Below are 25331 nucleotides of genomic sequence, written 5' to 3' on the forward strand. Positions count from 1 at the left end.
AATATATGGCATAAAAAATACAAAAAAAAAAAAAAAAAAATGTTTAATTAATATCTTTATTATTTAAAATATTTAAGTATCATGCATGAATTTTCTAATACATTCCAAATACTTCAATTTTTAATTTTAAACTTGCAACTAAATCACTAAATTCTTGAGAGCAGATACTTAATCTTATACTTTTCTGTTGCTTCTTCTCAATCGCCTACCTATATAACGCTAGCATCTGAATGTACTTTTTCTTTTTTTCCTCTTTTTAGGGCCGCACCTGCTGCATAGGCAAGTTCCCCCGGCTAATGGGAGGTGTAGCTGCAGGCCTATGTCACAGCCACAGCAGCGGGGATCCAAGCTGCGATTGCGACCTACACCACGGTTCACCACAACGCACTGAGCGAGGCCAGGGATGGAACCTGCATCCTCGTGGCTACTAGTCTTAGTAAACTGCGGAGCCACAACGGGAACTCCAGTAGGAATGTACTCTTAAATGTGCAAAATCCTTTCGTACTTAAGGTATCTTGTTTCTAAAGAATCTTGGCTCTTGAAAGGATTTTTGGAGTATTAAAAGGCAATCATTTTAGATGAGGAAGCTGAGGTCCCCAAAGGAGGAACCTTCACCTGGGAAAGCCCAGTTCAGGTGAATTTTCCACTACACGCCCTGCCTTCCAAACATACAACCTCAAACTCAGTTTCGGAGAGAAACCAACGCACCTTTTCTGGCAGGTGGCCGCCAGGGGGCGCGCCACACCTGCGCACGCGCAAAACCACCTCAGCAAGCTGCGCATGCGTGGGGACCTTCTGCGTCGCTCCCTGCCGCTGAGTGGCCGCTTCCCTCCGGTGGGTTTTCCGCGGGGCGCCGGGGAGGCTGGGCCCGGGGGCCAAGATGGAGTTGGTGCAGGTCCTGAGGCGCGGGCTGCAGCAGGTCAGCGGCCACGGCGGCCTCCGCGGCTACCTACGGGTTCTCTTCAGGTAGGCGGCCAGAGCCCTGCTCTTAGCGTCCGGGGTTGGACTTGGATTGGCCGGTTTCTTGCAAAGGGGCCTGGGCTTGGGTCACCTTGGAGGATCCGCAACTCTTGTCAAGGACAACCGGCCCAGCCTCTGCCTGGCGTCCCTCTGTCCAGGGGTCTCCCGGAGAGAGGCCAGACAGAGCTGTGACATGCAGACGGGGACACATGCACTGCACCGCTGCCCAGCTTCCTGGAGCGTACCGAGCATTGCCAAACACTCGCTGTGTGACCTTGGGAAAGTTTTGGGGTTTTTTGTTTTTTTAAACCCCTTCACTGGCCTTCGTTTTCCTCCCCTGTATAGTATAGCCTTGAACCCGGTGATCCCAATGGTCCCTGACTCGTCCTGTATACCTGACTCGGCCGAGCAGCATCGTCCACCGAAACCGACTTGGGGACTCAGAGCCGAATGAAAGAGCCAGGATATATTCGTATCATTTTAAGAAGATGAGCTATTTTAGCTTCCAGATTTCCTCAAGGTGTTTGCTAATTCCAGTGTTTCATGGCCAAGGGATAGGAGATAAAAGTAGACTTGTCATTTGACGATATTGCATCATAGGTTTTAGTGTACCCAGGCGCAGACATTGGGTCAGTTTCTCTTTTCTCGTGTAGTCACGATCCTGGGATCACACCAGCAGGGATTCCAGAGCTCTTACCAGAAAGCTGATTCTTCCACAGTGGGTGGCGGTGAGCCTGAGGCTGAAGGCGAGATGTAGACAACCAGTGACCATACCCAGCAGCTCTTCGGTTTTCTAGTTGGTGCAGCTGCCTGTGTTTGTGAAAGTTGGTACTCTCTCTGTACATTTGTGTTGTGAACAAAAGAAATCATTTGTTGTCTTTTGGACATTCCCAGGGCAAACGATGTGAGAGTTGGAACCTTAGTAGGGGAGGACAAATACGGAAACAAATACTATGAAGACAACAAGCAGTTTTTTGGTGAGTACAATAGTTTTTTTGGTATGACTATGGAAGTAAGATTGGAATTTGGTTTGACTTTATTTTCTGTAATGTACAGGGAACTTTTACAAAGTACTTGTAAAGGGATGACAAACTCAATAGAAAAAGGAAAAAGATAATTCACAGGAAAAGAAAACTAAATGACCAACAAAGACATAAAAAGATGTTTATCCTCACTTGCAGTTACAGAAAAGCAGCGTTATCTTTTTTCACATATCAAATTTTGAAGTACTTGCCACTCTGATAGATCTCGATGTGGGGAAATGCCATAAAAGTGTATAGGTTAGTGAGGGACAGTTGGTAAATTTTGTCACAATTTACGTTGCGCTTTTTTTTTTTTTTTTTTTTTTTTTTTGCTCTTTTGTCTTCTTAGGGCTGCATCTGAGGCATATGGAGGTTCCAGGCTAGGGGTCTGATCGCAGCTGTAGCCGCCAACCTACACCAGAGCCACAGCAACGCAGGATCCGAGCCACATCTGTGACCTACACCACAGCTCATGGCAATGCCGGATCCTTAACCCACTGAGCAAGGCCAGGGATCGAACTCGAAACCTCGTGGTTCCTAATCATATTGTTTCCACTGTGCTACGACGGGAACTCCTACACTGTGGTTTTTTTGGGCCTTGTCCTCACCATGTGGAAGCTCCTGGGCCAGGATTCAAACCTGCACCATGGGTCCTTAACCTGCTAAACCACAGGGGAACTCCCCATTGCACATATCTTTTATCCAGCACTTCCACTTCTAAGAATTCACCTCAGATATTCTTGCAAAACAAAGACAACCTTTGTAGCATTGTTTTAGTAGTAAATTCTAAAAGCAGCATTCGTGTTCGTCATCATCAGTTGGATACTTGTGAATTACAGATTTTTTAGAGTACTTTGGTATTAAGAGTGATATAAACCTGGGAGTTCCCATTGTGGCGCAGCAGAGACGAATCCAACTAGTATCCATGAGGCTGCAGGTTTGATCCCTGGCCTTGCTCAATGGCTTAAGGATCCCGTGTTGCTCTTTCATTTCACAGACTTGGTGGTTTTCCTTTTTCTTTCTTTCTTTTTTTTTTTCCCCCAGCGTGAACTGTGGTGTGGGTCACAGATGTGGCTACAATCCCGAGTCGCTGTGGCTGTGGTGTAGGCCAGTAGCTATACCTTGCATTCGACCCCTGGCCTGGGAACTTCTAGATGCCAAGGGTACAGCCCTAAAAAGACAACAACAACAACAAAAAGACCAAAAAAAAAGGTGGAATTTTGGAGTCTGCGTATGCACATTTCAAATTTATGTATAGGAGTTCCCATTGTGGCCCAGCAGGTTAAGAACCTGACATAGTGCCCCTGAGGATGCAGGTTTGATCCCTGGCCTCACTCAGTGGGTTAAGGATCTGGCCTTGCTGCAAGCTACAGCTTAGGTTGTAGATGTGGCTCAGGTCTGCTGTTGCGGTGGCTGTAGCATAGGCCTGCGGCTGCAGCTCCAGTTCAGCCCCTAGCCTAAGCACTTCCATATGCTCCAGGTGCGGCCATAAACAAAAAAATAAAATAAAGTTTTTATATATATAAAATGAGATTATTAAAGCTCAGCTCTATCGTTATGGCCTGTCCTCATGAAACCTTTCTTACGGTTTCCTCCATCTGCCTTCATGTCCCGCTGTAAACTCTTAGGATTATAGTTTACTTTTAGTTAATTATTCTCAGGGCTGATTTCTCTCATAAAAGAAACAAAGCCTCATTCAAATCTATGTTTCTTTTAATAGGTAAGTTCATGTTTAAATAGCATTAGTCATATTTGTTGACTATATGTTTACCTAGGAAAACTGAAATGTAGATGACTGATTGCCTATTGGCCTAAAATCCACTATAAGGATAAATGAGGGCAGTGGAGAAGAAATGGAAGCAATTACTATGTATTAGGCACTTAGGTGCCCCATACTGAGCTAGGTCTGTGTGTGAGATACTTAATTTTCATAGCAGCCTAAAGTTGTGGGTATAATCATCCTTTTCTAAGAGATTAAAAAAACTGAGTTTCATAAAGCTTGCCTAATGTCCAGTGATAATAAGTGACAGTCTTCATTAAAATTCAGGTCTTTGCCTAACTTAAAAAGTTTTGTAAATCGTGGTTAGGCTCTCAAGTATTTCACAGAACTTGTTGGTGGTTTTTCTTTTTCTTTTCTTTTCCTTTTTTTTTTTTTGGCTTTTTAGGGCTGCACCTGCAGCATATGGAAGTTCCTAGGCTAGGGGCTGAATTGAAGCTACAGCTGCCAGGCTAGCCACAGCCACAGCAATGCGGGATCCAAGCCACATCTGCAACCTACACCACAGCTCACGGCAACACCGAATCCTTAACCCACTGAGCGAGGCCAGGGATCAAACCCACAACCTCACGGTTCCTAGTTGGATTCATTTCCGCTGCACCACAGCGGGAACTCCCACAGAAACTTGTTAAAGAAGGCAGTCAGGAGTTCCTGCTGTGGTGCAGCAGAATGGGATGAGTGGCATCTCTGCAGCCCCAGGAGGCAGGTTTGATCCCCAGCCTGGCACAGTGGTTTAAAGACTCTGCTGTTGCTGTAAGCTCGGCATAGGTCACAACTGTGTCTTGGCCAAGGAACTCCATATGTGGTAGGGGGGCCAAAAAAAAAAAAAAAAAAAAGAATGCAGTCATACTGTTTTGATGACATGAACTGTTCTACTTATCTAACCATCACATAATAATGTTTGCTTATTATCTAATAATCACCAATTTCCAAAAGGGTCTCTGGAGGTTATTGTAAATAATTTATATGGAAACATATAATTCAGGTATGATAGCCGTGAATACATACCTCTTGCCCCAGTCTCGGAGGAGCACTCTCCTGCATACTCCAAACGACTGGGCACAGGGTCCCTCTCTAGCACTGCCTTGGCCTGGAAGCTGGGAAGAAGCACGCGTTCTCCACGAAGGGAAAGGCCTGAGCCCTCCCCCAGAGTGGATCCCAGTCCCCTGCCCGGGTTCGGCTGCGGCAGACACTGACCAAAGCTGGCCTTAGGCTTCCAGGAGTTCGCCTTCCCTCATACACCCAGGGCTCTAGTTCTCTAACATTTCTCTTATGAAGGATCGTTTTTCTTCTTTCTTTTTTTTTTTTTTTTTTTTTTTTTGTCTTTTTGCTATTTCTTTGGGCCACTCCTGCAGCATATGGAGGTTCCCAGGCTAGGGGTCGAATCGGAGCTGTAGCCACTGGCCTACACCAGAGCCACAGCAACGTGGGATCTGAGCCGCGTCTGCAACCTACACCACAGCTCACAGCAACGCCGGATCCTTAACCCACTGAGCAAGGGCAGGGACCGAACCTGCAACCTCATGGTTCCTAGTCGGATTCGTTAACCACTGCGCTGCAACGGGAACTCCAGGATCGTTTTTCTTAGTAAAAAGATTGTTGTCTTTGATATGATGCAGTTACGCTTTTTTTATAAGGTTGTGTTTATTTCCTCGCCTCTCTCGAAACTAAATGATGATCTTGCATCTAGGCCGTCACCGGTGGGTTATATATACTACTGAGATGAATGGCAGAGACACCTTCTGGGATGTAGATGGAAGCATGGTGCCCCCGGAATGGTAAGCTAAGTCATCGTTTTGTTTTATTTGACCCGGCAGTAAGGAGTTTATTACACTAGTAGTTGTGGAATATCTGCTTATTTTCACGGTGGTCAGTGGTGTTCTGAAAGCATCTGTCCCAGTTATGCTGGCTGTGTGACTAGTTACTCTAAAACTTAGTGGCGTAAAACAACAATAAGGATTTATCTCCAAGTTTTTGTGGTTCAGGAAGTCATACAAGACACAGCAGGTAAAGCGTCTCTCTGCTGCAGGGTATCTGCGGCTTCTAGTGGGAGGCCAAAGGCTGGCTGCTGGAATCATCGAGTTGGACCCTGCTTGAGGTAGACCATGCACAAGTTGTATTCAGTAGCCAAAGAACAGAGGAGCGGAAACTGGTTCACAGATCCTCTTCTACCCCGCGGCTGCCCTGTGGCAAGAGGGATTTAATTTCAAAGGAATAAAACGAAGGAGGAGTGAGGCTAACAATGGAATGGGGAGGCTCCTGCCTTTGTCACCTGGGGAGGGGTGGGTCCTCCCTTCCCAAGGGGCTGCCTCTCCCTTTTTATTCTTTTTGGTCTTTAATGTCTGGCTGCCAGAAAGTCTGTCATTTAATATGCTGATGTGGTCAAAATCTTTGTTTCATGAGACTCAGGTTCTGTTGTAGGTCAGATCATTGGTTGGTCCCACCCGGTTCCCTCTGGGTTTTCTGTTTGTGTCTGGACCCAAAGGGACCTTACAGATTCCTGTTAACTCCTGCAGAAGGGGGACGCTGGCAGGTTTTGAGAAGGACACTGCTGCTCAAGGTGGGGCTTGGCCCCTCTGAGCCACGACCTGGAGCAGCTCTGGCAACAATCGGAGGATGTGTTCCCTCAGTGCTGGCTGTTAGCTGAGGGTATAGCTGGCATGTGGGGTTGCCATACCCTCAGGGAGCCTGAGCCTCCTTAGGCAGATGCTCTGAGAGAGAGCGCCAGGCTGAAGCCACGTTGCCTTATGCGAGCAAGTCTTGGAAGTCATCCCGTGTGGCATCCATATGGGTCTAGGCTGTTAGAGACCTGCCCGAGTTCAGCAGAGAGGACAGAGTCTGTCTCTTGAGGGAGGAGAGTCAACAGCCTGTCGGGACGTATGCTGGGGTGTGTGGCGCTGTGGCTGACTTTGGGAGAAAACAGTAGCTGTAGTGACACTTGGCTGTAGTGAAAAGAAAAGCTAAAAGAACTCTGCCTCTGATCTTGTTTGGCAGTTGGACTTAAAGCACATGCGATACCCTCTCTGGAGTTTGGATTTCTCTTCTGTAACATGGGAGCCCCTGTCCCAGTCTCTCAAACCTATGATTTTTTTCACATGCCAATTTTGAAATGAAATTTTAAATGCTCTTACTTGAATTACCAAGTTTTGCATCAGATATTTCAAAGCGAGTCCTTATATCTGTTTCATAGATTGCTGGTTGATACATATTTAAACTAGAGACCTTTTCTAGTTGGTTTAGGACATTTCACAAAAAACTAAAACAAACTGTCAGGTTAGCTGTGACATTTTCAGTTGATCTTGATCATCAGAAACAGCTTGGGGCTCTGTCGAGTCGAAGCTGAGGTAGTAGTCGCTTGCCTTCTAAAGACTCCGTAGAAATCCAGGCCTGTGTCGCGCGTGGGTGAAGTGCAGATGTGAGACCGTTGGGCGCATCAGGGACGATGATGAACTGAGACGCACACACTCCGTCACAGAGGGCAGCAGCCCTGGTCACGCTGTCCAATTCCATCAGGCGAGAAGTCAGCCAAGTGGTTCTAGCTATGATTTTTCAAGAGAAAGTGGACATTTGTGTCTCTTCGTGACATTTCGTATTTTTGAAGTGCTAATTTTTAAAGGTATTTGTCAATTTAAATACAGCGCTGTCCAGTAGGCGTTGCTATGATGGAAATGTGTGTCTGTGCGTCCAGCAGGAAAGCCACCAGCCACGTGCAGCCCAGAGCACTCTGTTGTTGTTGATTTCCAGTCGTGCAGCGTTGTGGTCGGAAAAGATGCTGGATATGATTTCAATTTTCTTAAAGTTACCAAGGTTGGATTTGTGGCCCAGGATGGGATCAATCTTAGAGAATGTTCCATGTGCACTTGAGAAGAATGTGTATTCTGTTGCTTTTGGATGGAATGTCCTATGAATATCTATTAAGTCCATCTGGTGTAATGCTTCATTCAGGGCCTGTGTTTTCTGATTGATTTTCTGCCTGGATGATCTGTCCATTGCTGTAAGTGGGGTGTTAAAGTCTCCCACTGTTACTGCCCAGAGCGCTTTGAACTGTGGCTAATGCAACTGAGGAAGGGAATTTATTTGACTTAAATTGAATAGGCTACTAGATTGGATAGAATAGCTTTTAAAAATATAAGGTGAGCTGAGCAAAATGTGTAAGAGTTCACCTGCCTCCACTTTTCAACCTCTCGTCCACTATTTGGACTGACTGGGAGCATTGACTCATGTCAGGGACGTCGTTTGAAGACCACAGTGTTGGATTATGTCTTTAGTAAAACCCCTTGTTTCCTTACACTGATTTGAGGCTGGATTTTTACGCTCTTTTGAGTGGGAAATAATAACGTACGGCCTGTTAAAGTCGGAGGAACTGTGGTTTCAGGTGTGGAGCTGCCTGCCTTTTCCCGAGGGACTTCGTATATGCCAGGGGCACTATTTGAGACCAAGATCTCAAAGTGGAACGTTGGCTTTCGGAGGCAAGGTGTCCTCCCAGTTTTCATTGTTTGGTTGATTATTTTTGGGGTGGGGCTGGTCCTGAGAGTCTGTGGGAGCCCTGTGGGCTGTCTTCCTCAGATTGGTGGCCATCTTCTTCAAAGCCGCCATCTAACACAGTGTCAGGGTCTCTGTTTTGGGGGGTGTGGGGGGTTGGGGAAGGGGACTCATTTACGTGGGATGAAACACATTTAAAACTATTAAATAGGTAAAAATCTGAAATGATAAAAGTACTATTCAGCTAAGCAAATCCCTTCATATATAAGATGGGAGATGAAAAAGAAGCTAAAAGCTATAGACGAGAACATCACCCTAGCAGGTGCCTGAGGGCAGTTGAGAACACAAAGCTGAGTTTCTTTGTCGTGTGGAGCCTCCTAAGGTCCGAGTCCTTTTGATGACCCTTGTTTGTAAGGGGAGCTGGAAAGGCCTGCGATGGTCTTTGTAGGGAGAAGTGGTTTGGGTGAGCTCAGCTGTTTGTTTCTCAGAAGCCCCCTTTGCTGAGTGCGATACATTGTAGAATTATACTCTTAGCTTTGATTTGATCCATGAATAAATTTGAAGTTGGGTTGATTAATCTTTTATTAGAGAGCCAGGTATTCCAGCTGGATTTTCTGTTTGTGGCTTCCTTTCTTTTCTCTGGACCCTTTAACTTAAAGATTTATTTTAACGCCTGTTAAAGGAAGAGGTTGGCAGGTTTTACTCATTCAGATAACTATTTCGTACCTACCAGGTGCCAAGAACTATCGTGGGCACTAGGGATACCACAGTGAATGAAGCGGAGTCCTTGCTCTCATGAGGGGAAGCAGAAAATATATATATTAGGCAACAGTAAATGCGAGGAAGCTGGCATTCATAAAGGGGTAAAGAGCAACCCCTTCCTTTGTGGAGGAGGTAGCTGTTTTATGTATATATATACACAGGGGTCAGGGAAGGCTTTTTTGAGGAAGTGACATTTGAAGGGGGGCTGTGTGGGGGGTGAGTAGCTCCAGGCAGTAGGAACTAGGGGCGCAGATGCACCGTGTGTTCGAGATGTGTCATTTGCATTCAGAGAGCAGCAGTGTGGCCAGTTTGGCAGGGATGGAATAAGTGAGGGGAAGGTATTAGGAGATGAGGTGGGAGAAATAGCTCGGGCCCTGAGCATGTAGGTCTTGTCGACCGTGGGTAAATCCTTTGGCTCTTTTTCTGAAGTTCCTTGTACGTCCCTGGAAGGTACGGTAGGATGCGATCTATTTTACAGGTTGGTTTTTTTTTTTTTTTTTTTTTTTTTAATTTTGAGAACAAATCCTAAACTGTTTGAAAAGTTACAAGTATTTGAATCATTTTAAAGCTGCCAAAACGATGTCCTATCACAGCTGAATGCACTAGTGTGTAATTCCTACGAACAAGGACATTCTCTTGATGAACCGCCTTATAACCCTCAGAGTTAGGAGGTTAACAGTGATACACCACTGCTCTCTAATCAGTCTTCAGACCCTGTTGTGTCCCAGTAATGTCCTTCATAGCAAGAGGGGTCTAGTGACGCGTTCCATGTGGATCTCACCTCTCTCTCCCTCATCTCTTTCACCCTGGATTGGTTCCTCAGCTTTTCCTTGGTTTTTAGGATCTTAGCACTGGAAAATTACAGGCCAGTTATGTTGTAGAATGTCCCTCTGTGTGGGTTTGCCCACTGTTTGCTCATGACGAGATGCAGGCTCTGCATCCTTGGCAGTAATGTCACAGAAGCACTGCCATAACCTTCACGTTGCATTCTATCGAACGGCATCTGATTCTGACTTGTCTCATGACTGAAAACTTGCCCCTTGATTGGGGTGTGTCTGCCAGGGTTTTCCATTCTGCAGTTACTCATGTTCCCTTTGCTCTTAATTAGTATTTTGTGAGGAGACACTGAGGTCATCTAACTGTCCAGTTCCTCTTCCAATTTTAATTTATATGTATGTATGTGTGAACTGTTGTTTTAATCGATGGGTATAATCCATTACTCTAATTTGTTCTTCTTTTTTTTGGTTGCCATGCCCTAGGCATGTAGAAGTTCCTGGCCCAGGGACTGAACCTGCACCACAGCAGCAACACAAGCCACAGTAGTAACAACACAAGATCCTTAACCCACTGAGCCTCCAGGGAACTCCCTATAATTTGTTCTTTTATTGCTCAGATTGAACTCATTTTGGCCAGTGGGCACCCATCAGTCTGCATTTTGGTTCCCTTTGAAATGTCTCCATCATTCTTAGAACATTTTCTTTCTTTCTGACAAAAGATGTTCCAGGTTCATCTTATACTTTCCCTGTCCCACTATGGAAACAGCCATTTCTCTGAAGAGCCTTCTGTTTATTTTCTTGCCTGCTGTTTTTTTAGGAGAGAAGAGTATTTATGATCTAATACTCTGCGTGCAAGGTATGCTTATCGCTGTTGGGGCCTCAGTGCTCCCAGGCCCTCTCAGTGGACAAGCTCAGGAATGCCTCTAAAAAGTGTCTCTCTGTGTGTGTAAATTCCTATTTCTAAATCTCTTTCTTTTTCCTCTATATACTCAAACCTGTAAGTCCACAACAATGGTGCCGAATTAGTTCAGCGCCAAAGATTAGATTACATTTACATTCTAATTTTTTTTCCCTTCCTGTACTTGCATCTTTTTCTTTTTTTTTTTTTAAATAGTTATTTATTTGATGAATTCCACTGTATATAACAGGTCTCATTGCTGCTTTCCCACCACGGGACTCCCTTCTCTCCCCCACCCCCACCTTTTTTAGAAATGCGCTCGAAGCAGTGCATGTGGCATATGGAAATTCCCATGCTAGGGGTCGAATCGGAGCTATAGCCCACACATCGGTATTCTCCTTATTAGAAGTGAGTCAGGGAGTTCCCATCGTGGCGCAGTGGTTAACGAATCCGACTAGGAACCATGAGGTTGCGGGTTCGATCCCTGGTCTGGCTCAGTGGGTTAACGATCCAGCATTGCCGTGAGCTGTGGTGTAGGTCACAGACGCGGCTTGGATCCCGTGTTGCTGTGGCTCTGGCTGGCAACTACAGCTCCGATTCGACCCCTAGCCTGGGAACCTCCATATGCCACAGGAGTGGCCCAAGAAATGGCAAAAAATAAAATAAATAAAACTTAAAAAAAAAAAAAATGAGTCAGGGAGTTCCCGTTGTGGCTCAGTAGAAACGAATCTGACTAGCATCCATGAGGACATAAGTTTGATCCCTGGCCTCGCTCACTGGGTTAAGGATCTGGCGGCGTCATGAGCTGTGGTGTAGGGGAGTGGAAATCCTGAAGCCCTGCCTGTGCAGTTGTTATTGGAGATGTTAGCTTTTGTGGACATGAAGCTTTTGAGTCAGGTTAGCTCCTGCGCCTCCCTGCTGTGGCTCTCATCTCCCTTGAGCCTGGGCCATGTCAGCTGGGGAGTCAAAGGCAGTAGCTCCTGGATGGCCGCGTGAACTACTGCAAAGACTCCCAGGGAGAGGAACACCCGATGCTGCCTGGCTGGCAAGCTGTGGGTCCTGTCCTCTGTCCTTCTGGGTTGTCTGGTGCCCAGTGTGGCCTGTGATGGTTTACGGTCTGTTGACTGGCTGCATAGTCTCACCCGGTGAAGGATTTCCTTTCAGAACTTCCCAGGCTAGGGCTGAATCGGAGCTACAGCTGCCGGCCTACACCGCAGCCACAGCAACACAGGATCCAATGCTAGTTGGGTTCATTACCACTGAGCCATGATGGGAACGCCAAGGAATATCTTTAATGAACTTCTGTGGCTCACTTACTGCTCCCTATCAGGTGGGAACATTTGAAATTTTGTGGGAAAGTGAGTTCATTTGGGCTGTCTTGTCTCAAGGCTTTTTTGTTTGAATCTGTCAGCGGTCAGTAAGGCTGTTAGGTCTCCCAGTAGATAAACAGAAGGAACACACAGTGGAACATACCTCTGGGATGAGCAGTGGAGCTACACACACCTTGAAAATCAAAAAATCTGTGGCCTAGGAGTTCCTGCTGTGGCTCATCGGGTTAAGAACCCAACTAGTATCCATGAGGACACAGGTTTGATCCCAGCCTCTCTCAGTAGGTTAAGGATCCAGCGCTGCCCTGAGCTGTGGTGTAGGCCGGCAGCTACGGCTCTGATTCGACCCCTAGTCTGGGAACTTCCATGTGCTGAAGGTGCGGTCCTTAAAAAAAAAAAAAGACCCAAAGAAAAAAAATTTTTGGCTAGAACCTAACGCATCACTCAGCTTACAGTTTGTTCCATTAAATGAATATTTATTGTACACCTCAGTATGTGTCAGGCACCTGGTGTGTTTATACATTCATATCGGTAAACAAAATATATAATTCTCTCTTATAATTAGAGTCACTTAATGAATACTAGCTGGTAGACTACTACTGTACTTAGTGTCTGCTATTTTTCTTTGGTACAGTACCTTCCTTTTCTTATCCGTTTTATTTTATGAGGTCAGCGGTGAGATATTAATTTCTTCTTTAACTTGACTGAGTAGAACCCTCAAAGTATTTCAATAGATTACAAGCCCTGTTTGTTACCACTTTTGATGGCCGTAAATTTTAAGTTGACTCGTTGCCATTATCTGTACAGCAATGTGAAATCATCTTTATTTTCATTTTTATGTTAGTAAGCCAGGTAAGTAATCAGTATCTACATGAAATCTGACAAGATAAAATGTTGTTGAGTACCAGTAGAATGGTAGAAAATCTGGACTATTTTATGAGAAGTCGTATAAAATGACTGTTTTCACTTACATCAGGAAAAACAAAGTATTTTTGTTTGTTTTGTTTTGTTTTGTGGAGTATTGAAACTCTGAAATCCTTTAAACCAAGTTTTAAAAAAGGAGAAAACCATGGATGGCTTGCCTAGATTTTTCTTTACTGTATGTATACTTTTTTCCCCACATGGTGGCACCTTTTGTTCATTTTAAGTAACATGTCTTTTCTTCCTCTGTGCAGTGCACTATTTCTGCTCCTTATGTATTTGATTTTTCCTTATTAAAATTAATGGTTAAATTACTCAAGTAATGCATAAGTACTTTTTTAAAAATATAGCACATGTTCAAGAGGTTTCTTTTTTTAAAAACAAAATAATTTTGTCCTTGAAGGTTTTTCCAGTGCCATGACATGAATAGACGGTTTTCTCCTGTAAGGTTGATTTATTTAGGGTACCTAACATCGTGGTATCAGCTTTTTTCACTTGGCAAAAGATGTTCTAGAAGCTTTTGTCAGGAAGTAAGGTGGCAGGTTAGGGGGATTACTTGGAGGCGACAGAGAGGCATCAAGGCCGATTCTTAGGTTTGGGGCTGGGGAGGTGGGTAGAGGATGGTGCTGTTGGTTCCCTTGGGAAGACCGGGAGAAGGCTGAGTTGTGAGGGTGGAGGGCAGGAATCAGAAGCCTCTTTTCTGGGTGTGTTAAGTTTGAGATCCTGTATGTTCAGAAATCCAAGTGAACAGAATGTCGAGTAAACAGCAAGATATATGAATCTGGAACAGGACAGGTCAAGCCAGCGAAGAAGAATAAAAAGTAGCTAGCAAAATAAGAGGAAAGGCAAGAGAGATGAGCATTTCAACAAACGTGGGAAATCTCGTGGTATTGACTTTTGCTGAGAGGTTACCTAAGATAAGGACAGGATTGATTTAGCAGTATGAACTTCATGGAATCTAAATGGAATCTGTTCTTGAGAAAAATGTGGAGAGATCAGAAAAATTTATAAGAACCTGTCCAGGGGCAGGAATAATCCACATACACCCCTGAGAGGCAACCACTGTCAACATCTGGCATATTTCCTGTAGTCCTTGGAAATAAATTTCTTCTGTAGTTCATAATTATATTCAGTTTTGTTTTCTCTCAGTAATATAAGCAGTTTTATGTTTATTAAAACCATCTTTATAATCATCATTAAAATATTTCCTTCTAATTATAAAAATGTGCAAATTGTTGTGGAAAACTTAGAAAATCCAGAGAAATACAAGGTACAAACAAGGTATACTCTAATTCCTTGGCCCAGAAATAAGCACTTAACATTTTGTTCACTCATTCAACAAATACCTGAGTGTCTGCTTTTGAGTAGAACAGGAATGTTTTTAAAGGATCACAGTGTAAAGAACAGGTTGAGTTATTGGTCACAGCTGCTTTATATAGATACGTCTGTGAATATGTATGTGTTTGTTTATTGTATGCAATATTTTGTTTCTCTTCCCCCTGCTCTCACTTAATGTATCATGGATGTTTTCCCCATTTCACTTAATATTCTGTTTTTCAGTTTGGGTGTTTCAGTGTCTGAGGAGCTTTGTATATAAACAGGGTTAATGGCAGTTTGGGTTTAAAATTAATGTTCTATTTATTACAGCTACAAATTTTAAAACATAGTTGTTCTTAATCTTTGAGGTTCTATTTATAAATAGGTAACAAGATTAGTACATTGAATATTTTTGCATAAAAATAAAGAACCATTATATTCTCTTATTCTTTGATGAATGTTTGATAAACTCTAATGGAAAGGATTAAATTTTCCTAAGCAGTTATCTCCAGTTGCAAATTTAGTTAATTAGATCCCCTTAAGCATCTTAGGGCACATTTATAAATGCAGTATATTTGATTTTTTAAAATACCTTCAAATATCCAATGTAGGTAGATTCACGAACCTATCAAGAAAAATGTTCCTACACACTTCAATGACTCTTGTTTGCTCAAGCCAAAAATTTAAGGGTCCTCCCCAGCTGCTTTCTGTAATAACCAGTCTATCAGCAGGTTCTTTCAGCTTTACTTTCTGAATATATCCTACATCTGATCACTACCTCTGTGATAGTCCAGACCACAGTAATCTCTTTTGTTGTTTTTTTTTTTTTTTTTTTTTGTTTTTTGTCTTTTGTCCTTTTAGGGCCGCACCCGCGGCAGATGGAGGTTCTGAGGCTAGGGGTCAAATCAGAGCTGTTGCTGCCGGCTTATGCCAGAGCCGCATCCACGCCAGATCGAGCCGCATCTGCGACCCACACCACAGCTCACAGCAACGCTGGATCCTTAACCCGCTGAGCGAGGCCAGGGATGGAACCCGCAACTCGTTTCCGCTGCGCCATGCCGGGAGCTCCAAACCACAGTCATCTCTTACCTGGCCTTCAACCACAGCCGCCCAACTGCTTGGCTTGCATTCTTACCATACACTAGTGTTCCCAGTGCACTAAGTAATAAGAGTGGTTATTTTAAAATGTAACTCAGATCACCTCACACCTCTGCTCAGAACTCTGTTGGCTTCCTGCCAGGGTAAGAATTAAAATCCCAGATCCTTACATGGTCTGTGAGGCCTTACGGGATCCTGGCCCTGCCAGGTCTGTGTACACTGCCCTCTTCATTGCCCTGCGGACTCCTGAGGTAGCGCTGCCCTGGCCTTCTGGATTTTCCTTGAGCAGGGAGCACACTCCCACCTCAGTCGCTTTGCGTTCACTTTATTCAAGTGGCTGTTGCAGCGGTTCCTCAGACTGCCCTCGCTGAAGAGCCCTGTTCTTCTCTGGCACCGTGTCCCCCTCCCTGCTCTCGTTTTTTCCTTGGTATTGCTTATCTCTCCCTGGCATTTTACTACATGTTATTCAATTGATTGTTTCTCTAACTCCCATGCTTTTTGAAAAGCACTTTGTTCACTGTTGGGTGGCTCATGCCTAAAACAATTTCTAGCACATAGTAGTTGTTCCATAAATATTTGTTGAATGAATGCAAATATATTTAAACATACAGGCTTTTTGGATACAGTGATTTTCTTTGCTTCTTCTAGCTCTTAATAGCTTTTGTATGAATTCGATAGATGTACCTGGGATTCCATTCTAACTTCAGCCGGTCCTTTTTACCACCTTGTCCCCTGAATTATATGTTACAGTCTTTTAAAATATTATTTTCCTAAATAAATCGCCACCTCTCAATGCCAAAGAATATTGTCTTCTTCCTCTCAATGTATCTGTTTAATCTATCCTTTGTCAGATTAGTAGGGGTTGTGTAAAATACTCTTTGAACTGAATTGGAATGAGTGTTACTCAGTACAATGGGTTGCAAGTTTCTTTTCAAAATAGATCCTTCCTCATGTTTTACTTTATTTTCTGCTCCAGAAAATCAGAATTTTAAGACATTGCATTCTAAGAAACTATAAACTGCATGTTTAAGTAGATATTGCTGTGTTACAGAATGTTACTTTATAACCTTTCTTAGTTAAAATGTATAAATCATAAGCAGAAGACATAATTTGGTTTTTTTAATTCAGCTTTTGTTTAACACATTTCATTTACTATTCAGTGCTTCTGATTCTAACATTTCACAAAGATGAATTGTTGAAAAATTTCATACGTGAGGTAGGGAAATAAACTGTGTTACTCTTGGTAAACAAGGAACTACTCTTGATTCCAATTTCCAGACTAAATCTTTGTTGTGTTCACAGGTTATTAGTGTATAGTATATGCTAGAGATAGTTGTATGTAGAAAGTTTAGAGGTTTCTAGATTAAAAGAACAGTTTGAACCTTTTCTATGTAACTGTAGTGAATGACATTGTACCGTGGAATTGATGTAGAAAAAAATTTCCATTAAGTTAAACGGAGAGAAACAGTCTCTCTGCCACTGAAGTACTTAGTACTTCAAAGAGAGTGGGGTTTTTTGTTGTGTGTTTTGTTTTGTTAGTGATGGCTTAAAGTGGGATGAGATGAGGTTAGAAGTAGGTAGAACCTACTTATAGTCTCAACACTTGGACAGGATTTAAAAACCATCTCTAGCTGTTTTGAATTAGGATTTTTCCTTTTAATAGTTTTCTTTCATATTGTAAAGTAGTACATGTTTTATTACAAAAGTTTTTCAGAAAATAACAAAATAAAAGTAGCCTATGATCCTACCCCACAGAGATGAAACCACATCCCTCTTTTCCTAAGCATATGTATCCTTTGTTTTGGTTTTTAAAAGAGGTAGTCAGGGTTTGAATCCTATCTTCACTATCCTGGGCAAGTTATTTAGATTCTTGGTGCTCTAGTTTCCTCACTTATTAAATTGGGATAATAATGTCTGCCTCATAGAGTTGTTTTAAGGATTAAATGAGTTCATGTTTATAAAATGTTTAGTACAATACCGATGACTTATAAATACTACCTAGTATCATTAAGGTAAATAACTTGCTTTTCCAACTTATTAACGTATAGTGAATATTTTCTCAAGTCATGAAATACTCTCTGTACCATTATTTTTTAAATTAAAGTTGATTTACAGTGTTGTGCCAGTTTCTGCTGTATTTCCTAAATTATTCTTGGTTTTGTTCTTTTCGTGTTTTCACTATTATAAATAAACCTTAGGTTAATAGCCTTGTATATAAGCATTTACCCACACATCCTTATTTCCTTATGGCTAGTTCCTACAAGTAAGTTTTTTTTTTGTTTTTGTGTTTTGTTTTTTTTTTTTCTTTACAAATACAAATTTTTATTTTTTTAATTATTTTTTTAAGTTTTTTTATAATATTTTTTTTTTCCGTTATAGCTGGTTTGCTGTGTTCTGTCAATTTTCTGCTGTACAGCAAGGTGACCCAGTTACCCGTCTGTGTATTCTTTCTTTTTTCTCACATTATCATGCTCCTTCATAAGTGACTAGATATATTTCCCAGTGCTACACAGCAGGATCTCTTTGCTTATCCATTCTAAAGGCAATAGTTTGCATCTATGAACCCTGAATTCCCAATCCATCCCACTCCTTCCCCTCGGAAACCACAAGTCTGTTCTCCATGTCCATGATTTTCTTTTCTGTGGAAAGGTTCATTTGTGCCATATATTAGATTACAGATATAAGTGATAACATTACCTCACTGAGTATGAGAGTCTCTAGTTCCATCCATGTTGCTGCAAATGGCATTATTTTGTTCTTTTTTATGGCTGAGTAGTATTCTATTGTGTATATATACCACATCTTCTTAATCCAGTCATTTGTCAATGTACATTTAGGTTGTTTCCATGTCTTGGCTGTTGTGAATAGTGCTGCAGTGAACATGTGGGTGCATGTGTCTTTTTCAAGGAAAGTTTTGTCCAAGAGTGGGATTTTTAGGTCGTATGGTGGTTCTATATATAGTTTTCTGAGGTACTTCCATATTGTTTTCCATAGAGGTTGTACCAATTTATATTCCCACCAACAGTGTAAGAGGGTTCCCTTTTCTCCACACCCTCTCCAGCAATCCTACAAGTAAAATTGCTGCATCCAGACGTGTATAAGTGTTTGGTGCTGACTGCCAAAACACCCTCACTGTACACTCTCACGGTAGATACATTCAGCTGTATGAGTGTTGATTTCTCTATAACCTCACCAATACTGGATATTGTTATTATTTTCATAAATCTTTGCCGGTTTAGCAAGTCCAAAGTTATGTCTTGTTTTAATTTTCGTTTCCTTTATTAAACTTTTTTGGTTGTTTGTCATTTTTCTTTTTATGACTTTTAACAGCTATTATCCATTTTTCTCTTGGATGTTAGACTTTTTCTTTGTGATTTGTCGTGATAGATGAACTACTTTCTGTATATTACAAATATTTTTCCCTGATTATTTTTTAATCTTATTTTCTAGGTTTTAGGATATAAACATTTCAATTTTTATGTGGTGAATTTACCATTTTTTTCTTTGTTGATTTATTTTTGTTCTTTTTTAGGGCTGCACCTGCGACATATGGAGGTTCCCAGGCTAGGGGTTGAATCGGAGCTGTAGCCACTGGCCTACGCCACAGCCACAGCAACGCAGGATCTGAGCTGCATCTTCGAACTACACCACAGCCCATGGCAATGCCAGATCCTTAACCCACTGAGCGAGGCCAGGGATCGAACCCACAACCTCGTGGTTCCTAGTCAGATTCGTTAACCACTGAGCCATGACGGGAACTCCTCTTTTTGCTTTTAATGATTTTTATTTTTCTGTTATAGTTGGTTTACAGTGTTCTGCCAGTTTCTACTGTACAGCAAAGTGACCCAGTCACACATATGTATACATTCTTTTTCTCACCTTATCCTCCATAATGTTCCATCTTAAGTAACTGGTATAGTTCCCTGTGCTATACAGCAGGATCTCATTGCTTAACCACTCCAAACGCAATAGTTTGCATACCATTTTTTTCTTTATGGCTTTTTGCCTTTGATATTAAGCTTAGAAATGGTCCTTCATATTCTATAAATACTAATATGGCTTATGAATATAAATATTCATGCATTTGTAACTGAGCACAATCCTGGGATTAAAATGCTCTCAGGATTTTGACAGATACTTAGATGCTATCATAATTCCAACAAGTTTCCATCTATTAATTCTATTTAAGTTCCTGATCAGAGCGTTCTCTTCAGCCATTGGGAAACTATGCTAAAGCCTCAGCTCTGTAACACGTACACTGTGGGACCTTGAGAAAATCATTTCAATTCTGTTTCCTCAAATTTAAAGTGTGAAATATTAGGTTAGTGTTAAATAAATGACTGAGTGGAGCTCCCTTGTGCCACAGTGGGTTAAGGATCTGGCCTTGTCACCCCAGTGGTCTGGGTTGCTGCTGTGGTATGGGTTTGATCCCTGGTCTGGGAACTTCCACATGCCACGGGCATGGCCGAAAAGCATGAGAGTGTTTCATAAACTAAAGTGGGATAGAGTAATAATTGTTTTAGTATAATGAATATTTTTACCCCAAAAATCAATCTGGAGGGGTTTTTTTAGTCTATTATATTTATTTTTTGAAAAATTGAAAAATCTGGAGTTCCCATTGTGGCTCTGTGGGTTAAGGACCCAACATCGTGTCTTGGAGGATGCAAGTTTTTCAATCCGTGGCCTCCCTGAGTGGGTTAAGGGTCTGGTGTTACCATGGTTGTGACATAGGCCTCATCTGCAGCTCTGATTCAGCCCCTTAGCCTGGGAACTTCCATATGGTGCAGGTGTGGCTATAAAAAGGGGAAAAAAAGAAAGAAAAATGGAAAAGTCTTTCTGGGCTCAGTGAGGTTAAGTGAAAACACTTGAAATATGAACGTTCTGTCTTGAGTCCCCAAATTAATTATGTATATTATCCAAGGAAAAGATTCAAAACTGCTTATATTTTTGTCATTGTTGGCTGTTATTTGTTAATGTTTTATTTCTGGGAATTTTCTGAAAGGGAAAATTTAACTTTTTATCTTTATTAAAATCCATCTTAGAGACTTTTTATTTGCAGTGATTTTTTTTTTTTTTTTTTTTGGTCTTTTTGCCTTTTCCAGGGCCACTCCCGCGACATATGGAGGTCCCAGGCTAGAGGTCGAATTGTAGCTGTAGCCACCGGCCTACGCCAGAGCCACAGCAACACGAGATCCGAGCCGCGTCTGCAACCTACACCACAGCTCACGGCAACACCGGATCCTTAACCCACTGAGCAAGGGCAGAGATCGAACCTGCAACCTCATGGTTCCTAGTCGGATTTGTTAACCACTGAGCCACAGATGGGAATTTCTATTTGCAGTGATTTTTTTAAAAAATCTATTTTATATAGTATACCTATTTTATATAGTATACCTTTTCTTTCTTTTCTTTCTCTCTCTCTCTCTTGCGCGCACATGCTTTTTAGGGCCGCACGCATGGCATATGGATGTTCCCAGGCTAGGGGTTGAATCAGAGCTACAGCTGCCGGCCTACACCACAGCCACAGCAACATCAGACCCAAGCAGTGTCTGCGACCCACACCACAGCTCACGGCAACACCAGATCCCTAACCCACTGAGCAAGGCCAGGGATCGAACCTGCAGCCTCATGGTTCCTAGTCATATTCATTTCTGCTGCGCCACGATGGGAACTCCTACATTTTATTTCTTAAATTTCCTGCTAGGCTGTTTCATTCTTCACAAATCGATTTCTCCATTTAGTGCTTGTAATGGCTGACCGCCTCTAATTTAAGCGAAGTAGTATATTGCCGGAGGAGGGAGAGTGTTCTTCCCCTTTTCCTTTGTATGCTTTTTCCTCATATACAGCTGAAAATTCCATCGTCCACTTAAACTCAGTTGCCGTTTGAGTTGTGTGGTAATTGTGATTTAATATCTTTGTTTTCAGTTATTTTGACACACTCGAATATATTTGAGTACTGAGTCTTTCCCAAAGTGTAATATGTTTTTATTATAAATGTTTATATCTTTTGTAGTTGTAACTTTTTGCCTTTCTTGTTATTTGTAGTCTCACTGACATTATCATCAAGTTTAAGTAACTTTATATTTTGTCCTGTAAGATAACAGTGATTTAAAAATTGCAGTGGGTGTAGTGCCAGCTCAACAGTTTTCTAGATAATAACACTGTTAGTGCATTAGTGTCTTTAATTAATTGTAATAAAAATGACACAGCGGAAAACCTGTTTTGCAAAAACCCTTTGGTGTGGAAATCTAAAAGGTATTATTTTTTTAGCCTTCATTTAATAATATGACAGAAGGGTTGTATTAGCCTAGCAGACTATAAACATTTTCTTACTTGTTATAGTTTCTTATTCTACCATAATGAGAATAAATTATCATTTACTCATTCCCTGACTAGCCAGTAGCCTTTATCGACTTAAAAAGAAATGCACAACCTGAAAGCTGAGAGTTAAGTTTTATTTGGGTGAAATGAGGACCTGAGCCCAGGAGATAGCATCTCGGGTAGCCTTGAGAAAACCCATCCGAGGGGGTGAGGGGTGAGCTAGGAGTTATGAGTTTTGGTAACAAAGGGAAGGTAGTAAGAACAAAAAATTTACAGAAAACTGGGTGTCTTTTTTTTTTTTTTTGTCTTTTCTTTTTAGGCTGTACCCATGCATGCCACATGGAAGTTCCCAGGCTAAGGGTCAAATCAGAGCTGCAGCTGCCAGCCTGTGCTACAGCCACAGCAACGCAGGATCTGAACCGCGTCTGTGACCTACACCACAGTTCACTGCAATACTGGATCCTTAACCCACTGAGGGGGGCCAGGGATCGAACCTGCATCCTCATGGTAGTTGGATTCGTTACCATTAAGCCACATGGGAACGCCCAGATGTCTCAAGGATTTTAGAGTTTCTGTGGGGAGATGTAAAGGTCTGGGCTTACTGGAATCACTCCTTTAATGTACACCTCAGCCGAACGGGCCAGTGTTTTTTGTTTCTTTCTCAAGTTCCATCAGGGCTCAGCAGCTCGCCTTGGGAGGGGCTGCACTCAGAGATGACTGACCTCTTTTTTGTTTTGTCTTTCTTTTGGAAGAACAGCCTGCGGCAGCATTCACCACCGCTCTGAGATACCCCGAGAGGAAAGGGGGCGTATCAGGGTACAGGTGATACAGGGACGGGAGGTTCCTGCAGCCCTGCTCGCAGTTCGCAGGCGTCTGCTGCTGCTCTCGTGAAGGTCGCTGCTAGTCGCGACATCAGTCGTCATGAAAGTGTAGTGTTTTTCTCGATACAAGGAGATGTAAGAATTTGGCTCATAAAATCTAAGAATATCAACTATCTGAAGACCGGTTCTGCCAGTTTTCCCAGAGCACAGAGGGCCTCACGCCCGACCCGACCTCGCGAGCTTTGCTCAGGGGCTACTGCAGGCTGGCAGCTGCCATGGCTTCTGATTTAATCCACGTAGAGGCTGATGGCAGGTGCCAAATGCCAGTTCACAGCTTCCTGGATGAACATTTTCAGATCTCATGCGTTATAAAAGATATCTTGTAGTTTTCTTGAGTATTTTCTCTTTCTCTCTGAGCTCTTCAGTTCCTCAGTTAAGTAACTGAATAGGCATATAAAAGCTTTGGACCATGATTCCTTAAATACCATTTTAACTTTCAGGAGTCTTCACAGCAATTATGTGAATAAAAATTTTCTTTCGTCACTTAAGCTGCCTCAAAAGGTAAAAGTTAAATATTTCTGCGGTGCCTTAGTTTACATCAAGCCCCTTGATGAGTAGCAGCCTTGGGTTTGAGCGGCTGGTGCAGCCTGTCTCACCACAGTTCAGAGCGCCTGTTAGTGGGCGTGGTTTACTGGTTCAGGTTCCTTTCCCTACTGCCCAGTTTGCTTTGGAGGATGTGAGGAGGAAACCAACCCAGTATGTGCAGACTTCGTTCTTCATTGTGTTAGCTGATCATGGTATAATTACCTTTAGACACAAATAAAGCAACAGTAATAGTATTTTATCTCTGTTTTTACTGGTTTTCGCCAGTTACCTAGATATGTCTATCAATTCCTGTTAGCAAATATTTTTAAACTTACATCATAAAATTTTCTCATTAGCTTTAGTCTCAGTTATTTTACTAAAACTTCCTCCGCTTGCCCTCTCTTGTGTAGCTGGGCTATTCTCTTCCTCTAACTCCCCCGACACCCCCGCCTCATTTTGTTCCTTAGAGCTGCAGTTCAGTGCCTATCACTTCATTGCTTTTCCTGTAGAGTCATCTTTGTCTTGTGAGCGCTGAGCCTTGCTGTGAATTCTCGCTCCCCTTCCTTTCCCGTGTAAATTCAACATGGCTTTCTGCTCAGTTCCACTCTTTGTCCTTTGGGCTTTCATTCTTCTTTGTTGATAGAGTGATACTTCTCTGTACTACAAGGAAATGCCCAGCTTCCTTCTCTAGGTCAGGTCTCTGGAACTTGCAGCAAATACCTTTTGACATTAAATTGTTAAACCCTTGAAGCTGAAACACTTGTGAACTTTAGGCTGTGATTTAATCATTTTATTATGACAAGCTGTGTGTCCCGCAGTGTTCAGACTTAAGCTTGAGTTTAAGATGCACACAGAGACCCTCTTCTTCAGCAGGAGCCTCATGGATTTCAAACTAGAGCTTCATGAGCCAGAGCAACCTGAGCAAACTGAAACTCCCGCATCAGCCTCTAGCATCTAACAGTAATACTGTATGTTATCAGTTCTAAAATAGATTTTTTCATCTAAAATTAGGATGCATGTTTTTTGGGTAAAGGGTTTTTTTGTTTGTTTGTTTTTTGCTTTTTAGGGCTGTACCTGTGGCATATGAAAGTTCCCAGTCTAGGGGTTGAATCGGAGCTGCAGCTGGTGATCTGCAACCTACACCACAGCTCATAGCAGCACGGGATCCTTAACCCACTGAGCGAAGCCTGGGGTCAAACCCTAATCCTCATAGACCCCTGTCAGGTTCTTAACCCGCTGAGCCACAACAGGAACTCCAGAATACATGATATATATAATCAACAGTGTCTCAATTTAATTAGCATTTATTCTTTCTTAAAGATGTATTAAATAATGGCCTTTCTTAGAATTGACGATGTCAGATTTGATGAACCACAGTAATCACAACAGCAATAGCTAACATTCGTTGAGTACCTCCTGTGCATAAGGACTGTTTCTAGGACCTTTATGTGTATTAACTCATTTACTCCTCATACTATCCTTTAAGAATGTTCAGATGGGAGTTCTCTGGTGGATTAAGGATCCAGCATTGTCACTGCTGTGGCTGTGGCGTGAGTTTGATCCCAGGTACTTAAGCATACTGCAGATGCAACCAAAAAGAGAAAAAAAGAACGTTCAGATGAAAAAACCAAGGCATAGAAAAGTTCAGCTAGTTAGTGAAGGAGCTAAGATTTGAGCTCAAGCAACACAGTAGCTCCATCACTTAACCCTCCTAACCCTCCTTCCAGCACACTATGCTGCCTCTTCGTAACTGTCTGCGTTTTTTTCCCCTCTTTCAGGCATCGTTGGCTTCATTGTATGACTGATGATCCTCCAACAACAAAACCACCTACTGCTCGTAAATACATTTGGACAAACCATAAATTCAACGTGAGTGGCACTCCACAGCAGTACGTACCCTATTCCACCACTAGAAAGAAGATTCAGGAGTGGGTCCCACCTTCAACACCTTACAAGTAAAGAGAACGAAAAACAATTTAAAGATGTAAAATAAGAGGCTTTTCCTATAATTGCGCCTTCATTACTTACTGTTACCTTGATTAAAATTATTTGATTAAGCAATGTCTTTTGTGCCTTTTTGCCCTTGACTTTGTTATTTATCAACTGCAAAAATAGATGCTTACAGACATGGGTGACCGAAGTAGACTTCCGTTGGGGTAGCTGCTCGGTTTCCAGCTCCTTCCTGCCTGCATGTTTGTGTCTGCGCTCTGCGCCGCGTGACCCTGCCTCTCTGCCCTCGCTAACAGATAGGGGAAGACCTAGC

General features: G+C 42.5%; 1 protein-coding gene across 1 annotated transcript; it reads left to right on the plus strand.

The window, feature by feature from the left end:
* On the plus strand, positions 778-25129 carry NDUFA12 (NADH:ubiquinone oxidoreductase subunit A12). Its single transcript, XM_003126715.4, has 4 exons — positions 778-966; positions 1855-1937; positions 5450-5537; positions 24847-25129. The coding sequence occupies exons 1-4, from the start codon at positions 881-883 to the stop codon at positions 25025-25027; spliced, it is 438 nt and encodes a 145-aa protein (XP_003126763.1). The 5' UTR covers positions 778-880; the 3' UTR covers positions 25028-25129.

Source organism: Sus scrofa, chromosome 5, assembly GCF_000003025.6.
Source record: "Sus scrofa isolate TJ Tabasco breed Duroc chromosome 5, Sscrofa11.1, whole genome shotgun sequence".
In the NCBI taxonomy this organism is placed as follows: Eukaryota; Metazoa; Chordata; class Mammalia; order Artiodactyla; family Suidae; genus Sus; species Sus scrofa.